At 38.6% G+C, this 17,683-nt stretch overlaps 1 protein-coding gene across 1 annotated transcript in view; it reads left to right on the forward strand.

Moving 5' to 3' along the window:
* The first annotated feature begins 4,620 nt into the window (after window positions 1-4,620).
* Window positions 4,621-17,683, forward strand: part of kat6a (K(lysine) acetyltransferase 6A) — a 59,876-nt gene continuing 46,813 nt past the window's right edge. Inside the window, exon 1 of the mRNA XM_016497953.1 lies at window positions 4,621-5,349. Coding sequence (XP_016353439.1) covers window positions 4,720-5,349 — 630 coding nt within the window. The 5' untranslated portion in view covers window positions 4,621-4,719. The remainder of the gene's footprint in view (window positions 5,350-17,683) is intronic.

Consider the following 17,683-nt stretch of genomic DNA (forward strand, 5'->3'; position numbering starts at 1 on the left):
GTGGTTCTGTTATCTGGGTGATGTTAACTGGTTTCAGGTGATCCACCCTCCCCGTCTGTTACCTGTTTGAAACCTCTCCTCTGTGGGTTGTTGCTTGCGTCTGATCTTCACCTCAACTTCCGAGCCTCTCTTTTTTTAGTCTCTGCAGACATTATTATTTCGATCTGTCCTGGTATTTGGTTTTTGCGTGTTGTTGTACCAAAATTGGCCTGATGGAACGCCGAGGTCTCATACTGATGTGTCTTCTGGGATATTATTTTTGGTTTTTTCCCCCTTTTCCCAGGCTTGACTTGACTTTTTTTTTTTTTTTTTTGTTAAATCTGGCATAATGGTGCTTTGGTTGAGTTATAGTACCTCTGAGTCATGTTGGTACAAATGAATCATGAAACGTGAACATAATAATTTAGATTTATTAATTTATTTTACTGCAAGCATTTCAGATGAAAAAACAGACATTGTGTGTACTTGTCAAAGCATCATATAGAGGTTGTGAAATTAGTTTATATTTATAATATCAGTGACATCATATTATTCAAAAATAAATATATATGCTGTACAAAGTAATTGTGCAGTGCATTATGTCTCTTCATAACTGCAGGTCATTGAAATAAATGGTATTATTTGAGAAGTATGCAGACTTATCACACTCTCAACTTCCTTTTGGAAAGTTCAGATCTCACAAAGCCAGTCGGGTCTCTTCCTCATTTTCATCTTGTCCACCTTAAACATAGGATGTTATCGTAGAGTAATAAAATAAAAGCATATAGCTATCTACTACCCTACATATGAGAAACTGTGGAGGGAAAAGCAGGTAAATATAACTACACTGTGTATCAATAAATAGTCTAGATGATACTAATAGTAACAGTTGAGTGTGGTGCTAGCAATGCCAAGCTCATGGACTCAATTCCCAGGGAAAGCAAAAGCTGAAATCTGAAATAAAAAATGTGTACCTTGAATGCAATGTAGCCACTTATTAAAAGCTTCTGCCAAATGCAAAAATATCTTACTTTCTTTCTAAAGACTACAGCTTTAAAATAAATGGTCACAAATAGCTTAAATGTGATCTTTCTTTAATACAACTTCATCCAACAGGTGAGCCATTAATTTAAAAAAGGCTTGATTTATAAATACACAAGCATTGACCAAAACCAGACAGTTTAAAAATTCTGAATTCAGTTCTCTTATAGTAGTTCCTGTTCTTAAATCAACACACCTGTCAGCTGCCTGTACATCTGACAGATGTCCTTAAAAAGACAGGAATGACTGCAACATTCATAACTTCCTGACTGCTGTTTGTAAAGACATATAAAAGCATATACATATAAAGATGGCTGTCTATCTTTTCAGTCTTTGACACCAGTGAGCCACAAAGCTGCAGGATGCTTTTCAGGAAATAATACATACGTGTATATGTGAATATGTATTGGTCCACTGGCTGACTATGAGTCAATGGCAAATGCACTGCATGCATATTAGGCAATTTTCTAGGCTTACTTTTTGGTTTTTGTGCATATATTTTGGTTTATCATAGCATATAATATTGGTTTCTGCCATGGTCATTCACACAATATAAGCTATTATTTACAGTCTGCGCTATTACTGATACGATGATGTATTAATGTACGTCAACAATTAGCTGAATGTTTTATTTAAACATTATAGAAGAGAAATTTGAGGGAAGAGTGAATGTCAGACTTATTTATATTACATTTATAATTTAAAGACCAAACAAGTGGCTTTGATGATCCAGTTGTTTAATAATACAGGTGTGGCAAATAAGAAAGCACGTGTATACATAATTCCAATTATTCTGAAATAATTATGATAGTCTAAACTAATTCGTATTAAAGTTTTTCCTCTCCTAAAATTTAAAAATGGTCTAGAGCATGCCCTGAATAGTAATTGTGTTCATAATATTAATATATTCACGCAGCTCAGACATTACAGCAATTACAATGCAACTACATCATATCATAAATATTCTATTAATGACTACTGATGGCACTATATCAACAGATTCTCATTTCCCGAGTGGGTGTTAAATTGAAAACATCTCTCGCATGGAGCACCGAAGGGAAAGGTGTGTGGGTCACCTGTCATCACTGCCTCATACGGCACTGCGGGAAATGTACATAATGCACTCTAGTAGTGACTCTCGCAGGCATTGTTTATGTAGTGCGTCCCCGCTCCCAAAATAAAAACATTTGCTTTGTCATGAGCGCTGGTGTATGCGCTTATGTATTTTTCATAGCATTATGATTTCTCTTGGAAACGGGACGAAAACAGCAGAATGGCTACGCAGAACCCCGATGGGAGGTGTGGAGGGGCCGTCTTTGATCTTTAAATACCCTCTAACATTAAAACCACACACCGTCGCTTTGATTTCTTCTGCCGCCGTCAAGGAGCGACTGCAACATTCAGACATTCCCTAAGCGTGCCACATCGCCTTTTCTTTTTTTCCGCTTTACCATCTGTCCCTTTCTTCCATTTCACGCAGAAGCAACGGACATTCGCCCTTCAGATGTGTGCAGCCGTATGCCCCCCCTCTCTCCCCCTCCCTTTCCCTCTCTCTCTCTCTCCCCCGAACATCTCGCGTGAGGATTTTTTTTTTGTCAAGCGCTTATCCGAGGCAGAGATTGAGGCCGTGTGCGGCCGTGTCAAACGTTGGCGCGAGGGAAGGAAGGAATCTTGGCGTTCTTTTTTTTTTAACTAGGTGCGCTAACCGCGGTAGCCACTGGTTACGGGCATTGTGTGTTCAGTTAGGCCGCGTGGTTTCTTAACGGAATATAAGGCTGGAAAGGTCTAGAAAATGCCGTTTTCTGATTGTTGTGGTGGGAAATCTCAGGCGCTGGAGGGAATGGAGGAAACATTGTCCTTATTCTCAGCTGCACGTTGCTTGTGTTTTGAAGCTAACAACATCCGCCTAGTGCACTGGCTTCGTTACTTCGAAGTTTACATTGTTTAGAATGGAATAATCTTCTTAAATAATCTACAGTAAAGTGTATATATTCAAGTGTTTAGCCACTATTAAGCTGCTGTGTGTAATACTGTTTACATTTTTTCAATGTTCAAGCCCCGTTGCCGTGTTGTTTACTATTAGCCATGTGTTGACATTTCGTGCTTCCCTTTCTGCAGATTGACATGTGATTAGCACCTATTTTACAGATAATAAGGGGCCACCTGTTGTTAGATTGCTAAACTTTAGTTTTGAAGTTATAATAAGACATTGCATCACAACATTTAGATCGTCGTGTATTTAAGAGAACCATTGATTCTGTTCTCTCCCATTCATATAACTTTGTTTCAGGCACTTTGTTTTTTTTTAGACATATTTTTTTAATAGAACCCTTGTATGCTGTCACTGGATATACTGTATTTTTAGTGTGTTTACAACTGATCACGAGGCAATTCTCTGTTGCACGTTGTTTTGTTTTTGTTTAGATTGTTGGGTTACACTTTATTTTAATGTGTCCTTGTTACAGTGTAATTACACATGTACTGAGAAATATTAATGCACTTCCTATAGTTGTTATGTTAGAGTTATGTTTTGGTTTAGAATTACTTGCTATAGTAATAACATCAAATGATGCATAATTAAAAGCAAATACATGTTTAAAAGGACACTAAAATAGTTTATTCCTGCTAGTATTGGCTTAACTTGTTTAAACTGAATCTTAACTGATTGTATTTGAATGCAGAGCTAAAAATGTTCATCATCTGATACAATACATGTATTGTGTAAATGCAAATTCTTATATTGTACTCGTATTTAACATTATGTAATTATATCTGTTATTAATTTCTGTAATTACATCTACAGTTACACTGTTGACCCACTGTTAAACCTAACAACACCAAGAAACCTGTACCTAACCTTAACCGTATCCCACTTCAATAGCAGCGAAAGTGTTTTGCAATACAATAAGTACATTGTACCTAATTATAGTAGTAAAAAACAACTAATGTGGAACCTACATTTTTTCTGTAGTGTGGAGTTGTAGTTCGCCATCATTGTGCAGTAGATGCACTTAGATACATTGCCCTTCTTTAGCAAGACCTGTGTGTTTCTATAGAACTGTTTGCTGTGCTTTCTGCCTTTTTTTATGTGCTAGATGATTAAAGGATCAGTTCACTTCCATAATAAAAATTTCCTGATCATTTACTCACCCCCATGTCATCCAATATGTTCATGTCTTTCTCTCTTCAGTCGCAAAGAAATTAAGGTTTTTAAAGGAAAACATTCCAGGATTTTTCTCCATATAATGGACTTCAATGGTGGCCAACAGGTTGAAGGTCCAAATTGCAGTTTCAATGCAGCTTCAAAGGGCTCTACTTAATCCCAGCCAAGGAATAGGGGTCTTATCTAGCGAAACGATTGGTCATTTTCAAAAAAAAAACAATTATATACATTTTAACCACAAATGCATGTCTTGCACTAGCTCCGCCATGCACGTCCGCAAATTCACGCATTACGTAATCACATTGGAAAGCTCACGCACGGGTAGCTCTTTGTCTGTGTTTCGTCTCCAAAAACGTCCGACATCGTTGTTTTACCTTTTTTGTAAAGGGCATTTGACTTTCTTTGCACATTTGCTTTGTAAAAGAGAGGAGGAGGAGGAGGACAACGACGAGGCAGCGCCAGGGCTGAGGCCACTGGGTGCTTCCTAACGGTTGTGAGAGTGTGTTGGGCCTTGGCCCAGCAGTATTACAGCAGCCATGGTGAAGTTGGCCAACCCGTTGTACACCACCTGGATCTTGGAAGCCATCAAGAAGGTGAAAAAGCAAAAGCAGCGGCCGTCTGAAGAGCGCATCTGCAATGCTGTGTCAATGTCCCATGGGCTTGACCGCAAGACAGTCCTGGAGCACCTTGAGCTCAGCGTTAAAGATGGCTCCGTACTCAAGGTGTCCAATAAGGGGCTCAACTCCTACAAGGACCCTGATAATCCTGGACGCTTGGCATTCCCAAAGCCTCGGGCAGGAGGTGGCGGAGGCAGTTCCAGCACCTCCAGCTCTAGTAAAAAACCTGGTCTGGACTGGAACAAGCTCATCAAGCGCTCTCTAGAGGGCCTTCACGAACCCAGTGGATCATCCCTGAAGAGTATTGAACGTTTTCTGAAATGCCAGGCAGATGTTGCGGGTTATCTGTCTGGCAGTGGCTCTATGGGGCCAGGCCTTTTCCACCAGCAACTCCGACTGGCTCTTAAGCGGGCCGTTTCTCACGGACGGGTGATAAAACATGGACCGCTCTTCCGGTTGGTAAGCAGGAGTTCTCATAACGACGGGACTGGGTGTGTGTCTCTGGATTCTCTGCCTCCGGTGCGTCTGCTGCCTCATGAACAAGATCGGGTGAGTTGGTGAAGCACTTTCCATTAAAGCACACTTTCAGTTTCCCTTTCTGATTACCAGTATTTACATATTTCACTTATGTTTCGAATACCGGCTCTCAGCTGTGACATGATTTGAGTAGGGCTGGACAATAATTCAATATCAATATGTATCGCGATATAATTTTTTTCAATAACGGTGATATGATTTTTAAACACATTTCCGATATTTCGATATACATTTACCAGTGTTTCCCATACATTGATTTATTTGTGGCGTTTGATTTCGTTGAATAAACAGGAGCACTGCTGTATATACAGTGGGTACGGAAAGTATTCAGACCCCCTTCAATTTTTCACTCTTTGTTATATTGCAGCCATTTGCTAAAATCATTTAAGTTATTTTTTTTTCCTCATTAATGTACACACAGCACCCCATATTGACAGAAAAACACAGAATCGTTGACATTTTTGCAGATTTATTAAAAAAGAAAAACTGAAATATCACATGGTCCTAAGTATTCAGACCCTTTGCTCAGTATTTAGTAGAAGCACCCTTTTGATCTAATACAGCCATGAGTCTTTTTGGGAAAGATGCAACAAGTTTTTCACACCTGGATTTGGGGATCCTCTGCAAAGAGTGAAAAATTTAAGGGGGTCTGAATACTTTCCGTACCCACTGTATATATGATACAAAATATAATGTTACAAAAGATTTCTATTTCAGATAAATGCTGTTCTTCTGAACTTTCTATTCATCAAAGAAACCTGAAAAAAATTCTGCTCATTTGTTTTCAACATTTATAATAAATGTTTTTGAGCAGCAAATCAGCATATTAGAATGATTGCTGAAGGATCACGTGACCGGAGTAATGATGCTAAAAATTCAGCTTTAAAATCACAAGAATAAATTACATTTTAAGAATATTTTCAAATAGAAAACAGTTATTTTAAATAGTAAAAATATTTCACAATATTACTGCTTTTGCTGTATGTTGGATCAAATAAATGCAGGTTTGGTGAGCAGAAGAGAGTTCTTTAAAAAACTTTTGTCTGGTAGTGTATGTCAGCCTATAGTTTGATATAAGGCGAACATTAATTTATTTGTGCTGTTTTTTTTTTCTTAAATATTATATAGTGTTTTAGGAGGAGGTTTCATAGACTTGGAAAATTCATTTTTCAGAAGTTCGTAGGTACAGATATCTGTTGTGGGTGTTCTTGGCAGTTTTTATGAGGCTTTTTTTAATAGTGTTCATATCGATATCGGAATTACATCGTATCGACCAAAATTAAGAAATATATCATGATATAAATTTTGGCCATATCGTCCAGCCCTAGATTTGAGTAAGCAAACAGCTTTCTGAGACTCACTAAAATGTCCAGAAATAATTGAAAGCAGGTCAAAGTGCATGCTACATTTTGGAAATTTACTTTTAGACCTTAACATGTTCAGCTGGCTTCCTAATGGATTTCAGCAGTTTTTCCAAGATTTCATATTCTGTACAACCAGCATAGGGGCAGAGTCTCAAAATACTACAGTTCTCCGTCTGAAATGCTTTGTTTAAGTGAGATGGTCTAAAAGAAAACATGGCAGAGATGGTCAAGAATGAGCGGTAACATGAGTTTTGCTTCCTGCCGAGACTGCCAGCTGCAAGTTGTGCGACTGCTGGTGGGGAGAGAGAGAAAGAGACAATGTGAGTGAATGAGAGGGTGTGTGTTCGTTCTTGTGTTTAGAAATGTAAGAAAGTTAGACCAGGTGAGAGAGGTGAACTGGAACTGTGTAGCAAAGAAGAGATCCACACATTCTCAGACTGATATACTCCATACCATTCTGCTCCAGAGGGAGCGAGTGATGAAGAGAGAGAGAGATGGAAGCTGAACTGCAGACACACAGGCGGCAAGAGCAGCACAATACACGCCCACTTTTTTGTAACCTGATAAATAGCAGCTCTGCCTTATGCTCCCCAGAGTCTAAACACACACGCATTCACACCCACCCACCCCTCCTATCACATCTGATATGGGTCACATCCATGATGTGCACTGCAGGGTTTTGGCTGTCAGAATGATGGCATGCTAAATTTGAGCTCGGTTTGCGGCTGTTCATGTCTGTGTTTTGATTCGAGAACTTGATGTTGAAGTCTTTACATGCAACCAAGGTTGTCGTGTCTAGCTCAGGAATTAAGGCTTCCACAAGTGGCCTGAAGTCACATGACCACTCCAGGCATCTGCAGTAGAAGAAAAGTCTTTGAATTTGCCATTGGCTTGTTTTAGATTAGATCACCAGAGTGTAGAGATGCACCGATTGCAATTTTCTTGGCCGATTCCGATTTCCGATTTTTTTGTTAGTGTGATCTGCCGACACCGATTTTTGCCGATTCCGATTTTCTTTCTAAGAACTATAATTGACAGCATATACAAACAAAAATCTACGTTTCTTCTACGCAAAGTTTTATTTTCATAAAAAAAACCAAGTAAAAAGTCAGTAATAAAATAAGAACACAAAAAAATTGCAAACAACAGCACAAATAAATGCAATAGAATAAAGAGAGCTATGAAACTAAGTTTTTCAGGTTAAGTAAGTTTTTATTCAGGTAAGAAATACTACAGAAATTAAAGTAATCAAATGTAAAATGATGCATTAGCGCAGTCTGACTAATGTCATATAGCCTATAACACGCTCTCACACATTTATTATTTTATCATTTTGGGAGGAGTAAAATTTACATATGTGGTTTCAACAACCAGATGCATTTACACTTGTCGAGTTTCGTCTGGAATGCGGCCCAGACCACCTCCTGAAGTGGTTTGAACGATCGGATTTATATCTGTCTCAAATGCGTTTCGGAGGGCATTTACACCTGGTCTTTTCACGATCGGATAGCTATCCGATCAGAAAAAAACGCATGAAGTGACCAGGTGTAAACAGGCCCATGTTACACAACATGCGTTCTCTTTCTCAACTATTTAACATTCCAAAACTGACTGTGTTTAGCTGGATACTCGCTAAGATGGGCATTTTGACATAATTTTGTATGTATTTGAATGTTTTAGCGCAGTTAGCCACTCATTTTGGTATTTGTGGCTCACAAGCTGTTTGAGACTGAGCGCGGATTAGCTGACGTTATTGCCTGTGCCGCTGGTAACAAAACGTATCGGCTCGGAATCAGAAATAAGTGAGACTGATCGGCCGATCACCGATCCGGGCCGATCATGAGGAAAATCGGCCGGTTCTGATCCTTGGCCGATCGATCGGTGCATCTCTACCAGAGTGATGACCAGTATCTTTTTTGTAAGATGCACAGGATTTCACGTTTATTGTAAATCAAGTGTTGCAGGAAAAAGTAGAGGAAATGTCAACCTAGTTAGTTTTATATTTATAACGTGGAGCATTTTAACACATATGGTTGTGCTTAATTTAAAGTTTGATTGTCTTTCTTCCTCCTGCTGGTTTGCATTTTCAAGAGGTCTGTGTTTTCTTCCCAATTGTGATGTTTTTGTCATCTGTGTGAGGATCATCAGCAACTGTTGTAATTTTTTTTAAGCTAAAACTCTAAAATGTTATTGGCTAAATATTCCTCTTGATGAGTGCAATTTCTACAAAATGTTTAAAATCCTTGTCCAGTAATGATGCATGACAGGAAAAGTCATTGAAATTCATTGGTCAAGAAGATTGGGAACCGTGAGGTTCATTAAAAGAATAGAACAGTAGTCACGCCACTGTATAGTCATTATATTTCTGAACAGAATTTGAATGCTGTACTGCCATGTCTGCAGTAATGTGGCTGATAAGATGAGAATGTGTTTAATAATTGATAAGTAAGTGACAGTCCCACAAAATATATGTAATCGCAGTTTGAATTGATTTCATGTCCAGACCAGATTTTTACAGTGTATCGTAATTCACATGCAGTGTGTGTCATCATTGCTTTTTACACAGCCTTACTTTACACAGGCGAGTTTTTAGGTTCATCGCCCTCTTGTCACCCTCATTTAGTGCAAACAAAACACTTTGGACATGTTTATACTTTTATTGCAGAAATAATCACTTGAGGTCATTGAATTGGTTGTGACGCAGCTGTCTTCAACTTTGCTTTTATGCTTGAATTTAGAATGCACTTGAATTTTCACTATCAGGTGTGTGTTTGTTCGATATGGTGGCTGTCGGTGATGCTGTTTCCTGCTTGACCGTTTATAGCCACATATTGGTGACTCTTCCCATGCAGCCTGTAAAAGATCATGTGGGTTCTGCTTCAGTGCAGTGAGCAAGGGAGCAAAACAAATGGGTGAGCACTGGCTGTGACCCCGATATGGAGGAGAGATTTGTGTAGTCAACACATGAATGACACATTCCTCCATTTAAACATGATCGCAGACTCGCTCACACGTTCTTCCTCTAATAGAGGGTCATTGCCAGGGCATATGTGGGGAGTGAGGGGGGGGCTGGAGTCAAACAAGGGGCATGGAGGTATAGATGAGAAATCACATAGTATTTGGGGGTTATTATGAGCGTGTGTGTATATAGGACATTAAGTGGGCTGGTCCTGATGAGAGGGTTTTATGTAAGCGTCAGCAGTAAGAGGGATGGGAGCCTCGTGTTGCCCTTTCACAGCTGAAAGCTCCAGGGTTGAAGGAAAGTTCCACGGGTGGTCATTCTGGGGACGTGTGAAAATTCTGATGACGCTTAGGATGTGAACTTGTAGCCTAATGACATTCAGTTCATAGTTAGCATAATGTGAGGATGGACCACTGTAATGGTGATCAGGGCAGCTATTTGGTAAAACCTGGACATTTTTCTTCCTAATAATATCTAGTAAGTGGTTTATCCACTATGCTAGTCAATTAAGTTGCCTGAAATCAAATAAAAAAAGGAGTCTGCACTCCAGGTTTTCATTGTAAGGTTGTCATTTCCAGGTCCAGATGACATCTGTAGACTTTTTTCATGTATTTTTGTGGAAAATCTGCAGAATGATTTAAATGTGTTAAATTGGAGCTGTGAGTACTGCATTCGTATTGGAACCTGAAAGCATAATCAAATTATTAAAAAATGTTTAATAAACAAAACACGAAAGCAGGGCAATGTGTAGAACTTAAAATTCAGTTTTTGAAATGACCTGCACCCCTCAAACCCATCAGTACATATAAATTAGGGCTGCACGATATATTGTTTCAGCATCGATATTGCGATGTGCGCATCCACGATAGTCACATCGCAGGATGTGCGATGTTTAGTATATTGATCGTTATATTTATAATGATCATTTTCTTTGCTCACACACAGACACGGTATCTACACCGGACGCTACAGAGATCCCCATTTTAAATAAATTTAGTAGCAGAGCTACTGCACGCGATTTTCAGTGCTGGAAATCCATTAATCCTTTGAAACTTCCGCGTCGTCGAGGAGAGCGCAGGTCACAGTCGCTTAGCAACAGCAGACGACACGAAAGCGCAAGCTCCCGAGCGCTTTGGAAAGAAGGAGAAAGCGGTGCGGCTGGGGTTTTTACCAAGCGGCAACCTCCCGCTCTCTCGTGAAGCCAACACGGAAGTGACTTATACTGTAATTCGTCAACTGGCCGCTAGAGGCTGGCTGCAAAAGGGAGTCAATCCCATAGACTCCCCATGTTAAAATGCCCAACTTTACAGCAGAAAAAAACATGTTTACAGCCTGGTTCAAAAAATTAATTTGGTCTATATAGCTAATTTTGCCCTTCATGACAACTGTGAGGGGGGTGAATTTTTTTTTTTTATAAGTCATCCGTTTAAATTATATTAAGCCTTAAAGTTCTGCATAAGTAAGGGTGTGGCCACTTGAGTGACAGGTGGATTGCCGCTGCTGTCACCACCGTCGAGCTAGGTGGGTGTGGTTTCGGCAAACAGCTCCCGCCTTTTTGCCCATTTTCGATTATCCGGGAGTGACGCACGGTGATGCGCTGCCAAGATGGCGACGGCCGGCTCCGCCCACTTTGAGCTTCAAAAACGCTCTTCAGGAACCTACGGGTGACGTCACGGACACTACGTCCATGTTTTTATACAGTCTGGTTTTTACACGTGTGTTTTGGCTCGACATGTGAACGGCCCCAAAGTCTGTCTACACTGGATGCGACAAAGCGACCGTTGCATATCATTTGAACTTTGTGTCAGTACGTCATAAACGAGCATCAGTTTACTCTCAGTGATTTGTCATGTCGTGTCGCATCCAGTGTAGTCAGTCACACAGCATCACTGATTAATAATGGGTTCTATTTAGAGATGCACCGATTGCAATTTTCTTGGCCGATTCCGATTTCTGATTTTTTTGTTAGTGTGATCTGCCGATACCGATTTTTGCCGATTCCGATTTTCTTTCCAAGAACTATAATTGACAGCATATACAAACAAAAATCTACTTTTCTTCAACGCAAAGTTTTATTTTAATAAAAAAAAACAAGTAAAAAGTCAGTAATATAATAAGAACAAATAAAAAAATTGCAAACAACAGCACGAATAAATGCAATAGAATAAAGAGAGCTGTGAAACTGAAGTTTCTGAAGTATGACGTTTTTCAGGTTAAGTAAGTTTTTATTCAGGTAAGAAATACTACAGAAATGAAAGTAATCAAATGTAAAATAACACATCCAATGTTATTTTATATTTGATTACATTAATTTCTGTAGTCTTCATGGTAAAAATTAGGGATGCACCAATACCGATACTGGTATCGGTATCGGGCCCGATACTGCGCTCCTGTACTCGTACTCGTTAAAATGCCCCGATACCAAACGCCGATACCACACAGCATGTGTTAAGTGCCATATTTCGGCAAGTACCAAAAATAAAAGTATCGGAGTACTGGAAAAAGTGGTATCGGTGCATCCCTAGTAAAATTTAAATACAGATTAATGCTTACCATTAAAGTTATAAAACGTATTCAGTCAAGAGCAGAAAGTGATTTTCTATGTCCCCAAAGGAAAACTTTGACAACATCTGTTTTAACTAAAAAGAAACATTTCTCAATTTGTTTATCTCGGTTCAGTTTTATTGTTGCAGTGCAAAATGGGATTGTCAAGCCAACAAACTGACCAACACTTTCATGAAAACCTGTCATAAATGTTGTATGCACCTGGCAAACTCAACTATTCATTTAGGGATGCACTGAAATGAAAATTCTGGGCCGAAACGGAAACCGAAAATTCTGGATGCACTTGGCTGAAAACCAAAGCTGAAAATGCTTTGTAATGATTATTTATTATTTTATAAAATAATATAAAGTAATTTTGTAAGACTTTTTAAATTTAACTCAATTTTAATGATACTGAATTAAAAAAAAATAAATGTATTGTTTATTGTTCGTTCATCATAGTTAATACATTAACATTAACTAATGGAACCTTATTGAAAAGTGTTATCTTAATATTAAATATCAATTTATCATTTTTATTCACTTCTGTGTAACAGAATCAGATATATGTTGTTGTTGTTGTTGTTGTTTTTGACTAATTATCCAAATAATGTATAGTCCTACAACGCTATTATTATCAGAGCATATGAGCACAGCATAGCAGAGCATAGCGTCACTGAAGGCAGCATTATTTTACCAGCGTTGCCCAGTACAGCTGAACTAGCCTACACCATGTTACAGCACAGTAGCGCTACTGCAAACCGGAACAGGCAGGCCTATCCTGCATAGAAATTTCCTGTCAGCGCGTTATTTGAGCGGACTTTACTTTTCCCACGAGCGGAACGCACATTCATAGATCGGAATATTGAGCGGAGCGTCAAACCGCGCAGTGACGAGGAGAGTGAAACATGCGCGCTGAACACTGCGGGGCGTGACGTGGCGCGCCATATATATTATTATTATTATTATTATTATATGTAGCCTATATTTTCGGTGCATCCCTACTTGCATCCCCTCCTTGTTTACAAATCCGAAGTAAGTCCATACATCCGATTTAAACGCGGACGGGGCTTTCCTGATAACTTTCCGCGATGCCGCCCTCTTTATTTTACTAACTTACTGCATGCTGAAGGTGACCCAGCTGACCTCACCAGAAAAAAACTCAACACCACCATCGATTTGATTTTATTATGCTACCAAATAGTATAATAAAAGATCAATACTTGGCGTCCGTGTATCGATACAGTATTGCCGCGGAAAATCGCGATACTATGCTGTATCGATTTTTTCCCCCACCCCTAAAAACTATGGTGTTATTTTACATTTGATTATTCAATTTCTGTACCTAAATACTGTTAGACTTATCTTTGTTCTGTTATTTATCTATCCTTGTAATTTGTTTATTTCCTATGCTGATTTACGCAGCTACAAAATCACTCCAATCATTGATTTTTTTTTCCAAATAGAGCTATTGAAGTCATCTGATTGTTTTTTCATATTGCAATATATATCGCAGAAAAAAAAAATATCGCAATGTGAGTTTTTTTCCAATATCGTGCAGCCCTAATATAAATGTGTACTTTTTCACCTTTTTCTTGTTTCTAAGTGAAGCTGTAGAGAATACAGGAGACATGCATACAAATCAGCACAGTGCATTGATTATGTGATAGTGTTAAGGTAGGTAGGTAAGGGTAATCAGTGTTGACCCTTTTGTCCTGACTGCTCTGGTGTGGCACGAGTTTACTATAAATGTTATTAGAATGTAAATAGACTTACAGGACTTGTATGATAACCATAGCAATACCATTATCCTTCTGTATAGGTCTAAGATCACAGAGGCATTAGAGCATCAGAATGGTTGTTTTTCCTGTATCCTAACCAGGCTGCTTCCTTTCTCTGTCCATATTGAAATTTCATTGGTCTAAAAGTCATTTTAAATGGTTAATGTTTATGCAGTCTGGCAAATTATATAATATCTGGTAAATAGGCCTATAAGGTTATGTAATGACATCAAATGAGATGCACAATATTTACTAAATTCATTCAAAATTGAAATCAGAATTTATTTGATAAGGCTGTTGGTAGATTTTGGATCTTTTCTGTTAATTAGTCAAAATGCATGGTTATTGGCTGACATAGCTTTCTCAATAGTTTAAAATCCAGCTCCCTGTAATGTATTAAACATCAGCTGTGCTCTGATCGGCTGTGTTCTGTTGCTTTGCTTTTTCTTGTGATGGTGTAAAAGAAAATAGAAAGTATGGATTGTATTTGATGGTTTTGTTGTATTTGTAATATGGATAGCTAAACATTTCACAAGTTTGAGAGGGTAAACTCTTACATTAATAAATGCATACTACTTAAAACCGTTTTTGCTCCTTGTTTTATGTACCACTGCTTCTCTTTGCACTGACCCTTATATGACCTTAGATGATGTATGGTCATCATGTCCAATGATGGATTTGAGCTCTACAAGGTTGAATGTGATTTAGCACACACATGTTCTCTGCTTCATTACTCTCTGCTGAAAGTGTCACTAGCATGACCTCACAATTTGAATCCCTCACTTTAGTTAGTCTAACAGGAATGGTCTGCATAGTACAATGGATTTTGGCTTGTTTATGAAGCCACTAGGGCTGGGTATTTTTCTAAAAATTTAAATATCAATACCAATACCTTGACTTTGATACCGGTTCGTGAACGATACTTTTTTCGATACCAATTTTATGAAATCCATTTTAACAAGATTACATTGCACATTACCTAGAAAAAAATCGTACATTACACATTACCTCATAAAACTTTTTTTTTTGTTTTTTTTTCAGTTTGTTGAGGTTTTTACAGACTCAAAGACTCATCTACTGTGCCACTGCACAAAGGAACAAAATGTAACCAACACAATAAATCAGTGCAAATAGTTTTAATAAAGTTCAAATAGTTTTCAGTGCAAAATTAACAGTTTTAAGTCAGTATGTGAGGATCACTGCTGCATGCTTAAGATCTTTAAATCGCTCCGCAGTTCTTCAAGAAAATGAGCATGTCCTCTCTTCACTGATGATGTCCCCAGGACTAATGTCCCTAGGCTACGTTTACACTAGTGCGTTTTTGTTTTAAAATGCATAGCTTAGTCGGAATCATCATTTCTATTCACTTTCCACTGATTTACGCGATCTGATGAGCATTAGCTGTTTCTAGCACTGTCTGCCTGTGTTTTCTCCTCTGCGATCTGACTCAGAAGAAGCTCATTCGCTGCTCATATGTCAATCATATTACGCGTTCATAACCTGCCCTGTCTCCGAAGATGAATGTGCGTTACACTAGGGCTGTCAAAATGGCTGAAAAACTAAATTCGAATTTTGTACTTAAATATTATCAAAATTCAAATTATATTCAAATTTAAAATGCATAACTTCAGTTAGGTTGAAGAAAAGCTTTTGACTTCTCTCCTGAGGCCACAAGAGGGCGCATCGAGCAAAATATTACTAATGCAAGTTTATTCAAAGTAGGGCTGCACGATTAATCGCATGCGATATTTAACACGCATCTTATCAGTAAAGCCGGTTCTGTAATCAGCGGTAAATCTCCATCACCTGCGTGCTTTCACATTGAGCAGCATTAACTACACAGAGCCGTTGTTCACTGACGAGCTGCGCTAAACCACGTTCATATTCGCGTGATTTTTAGTGAGACGGCAGAAGCTGAAAACACCGCGAGCGTCATCCGCGCTTTAGTATGTGTAAACAAAACAGTGCGCCCCGCCATTCATTCATTGCGGAAATCATGGCACCTTATGCGTGATATCAAATGCTTCCGCAGATTTATAGTATTACTATAGCATTTCACCTGAGCATTGCGAATTGCGCGTATGGCCATGATAAGCGCTGAATGAATGACAGGCTTTCTGTTGTAACATCGCGCAAGGTAAATAAAGGTGACATCTAGTGGAGAAGACTAATGATAAGATTCACGTTAATCAGATCTTGTTTTAAATGTGTGCTGAAATAAATACTGGAAAAGATTGATTCGTGGCTTTTGAGAATCGATATCGAATCGATGTCATTTAAAAAAACGATTAATCGGAAAATCTATTTTTTTGCCCAGCCCTACTATATTGTCAAATAAAAATAAAGAAAATGAACAAATAATCTAACTACAAGTATAAATAAACAGTGAAAAAAGATACAAATAAAATAAACAGTGCTTTTCAGTTTTTTTTAGGTAGGTCTAACAGTTTTCAGGTACAGAAATTGAATAAAGTAATGAAATGTAAAACAGCATTGCATATTTGACTCTATAAATTAAAGATGAATCTTTATTAAAGTTACAAAAGCTATTCAATCAAGAGCAGTGCGTGATTTCCTTGTCTTTTGTTGTTTGATTAAGATTAAAAAACGTGCTGTCACTTTGAGACAAAGCATGGATCCAGTACACTGATACTGTATGTTCAACCGACTAAAAGTCTTCTAGGATACTTGCCAAGGTGGGCATGTTCACATCATTTTTGTGTGAATTTGTCCATTCAAGCACAAGACTTGTTTAGAGAACTCAATATTGCATGTGGGTTGCGCGCTTCGGATGAGCGCACACAAATCTTCTCACGAGTTTGCGTCTTCTGGCAAGGCTTAAATGAGTTTAGTTTAAACACAACATCAGGTCTTACCTGCACATGCGCGCTATCAACATCCGGGTGATGATGGCATAAATGACTGGTCATATATTCGAGCATATGGCACTTGCATTGAACAAAAAGTGACTGGTTTGTCCACTTTTTTTGTTCATCGCTGCTGTTGTAATGTATTGGGAAGCCAAAATGCATATCCATCAATAGAAAAGTGCACTGATACTGTACGTTCAGCCGACTATGTCTACTAGGATACTCACCAAGATGGGCATTTTGACATAATTTTTGTGTAAATTTGTCAATTCAAACTAGTGCTGGGCGGTATGACCAAAAATTTATATCACGGTATTTAAAAAAATTATACCGGTTTCACGGTACATGACTGTATTTTTTTTTTTTCATGCATGACCGGGCAGCCCCCTCAGCACCCCTACTTCCCGCGTCCCTGCATACAGCATACGCTTAGTTCCCTCACCACAGTGCAACAGTGCAAATAGCCTTTCAAAAGAGAAACCCCTTTCAAACAGTGTCGCGTTCCGAACGTTGTTTAAGCGACATACCGGTATTGCGGTATTTTAAAAATTCATATCATAACAAAAATAAACACCGGTATTCGGTATGAACCGGTATACCACCCAGCACTAATTCAAACACAATACTTCACAGAGAGCTTAATATTTGCGCGCGTTCTGAGACACGGATGAGCGAACACACAGATCTTCTCACTGCGCGCGCGAGTTCACATCTTCTGGCTCTTTAATATTTATATAATCTTTAATATATGGCAAGGCTTAAATGAGTTTAGTTTAAACGCAGATAGCAACGTGTGCTGTTCAGGTCTCACCTGCGCTATCAACA

This window comes from Sinocyclocheilus anshuiensis, unplaced genomic scaffold (assembly GCF_001515605.1).
Source record: "Sinocyclocheilus anshuiensis isolate Anshui unplaced genomic scaffold, SAMN03320099.WGS_v1.1 scaffold1276, whole genome shotgun sequence".
Lineage (NCBI taxonomy): Eukaryota > Metazoa > Chordata > Actinopteri > Cypriniformes > Cyprinidae > Sinocyclocheilus > Sinocyclocheilus anshuiensis.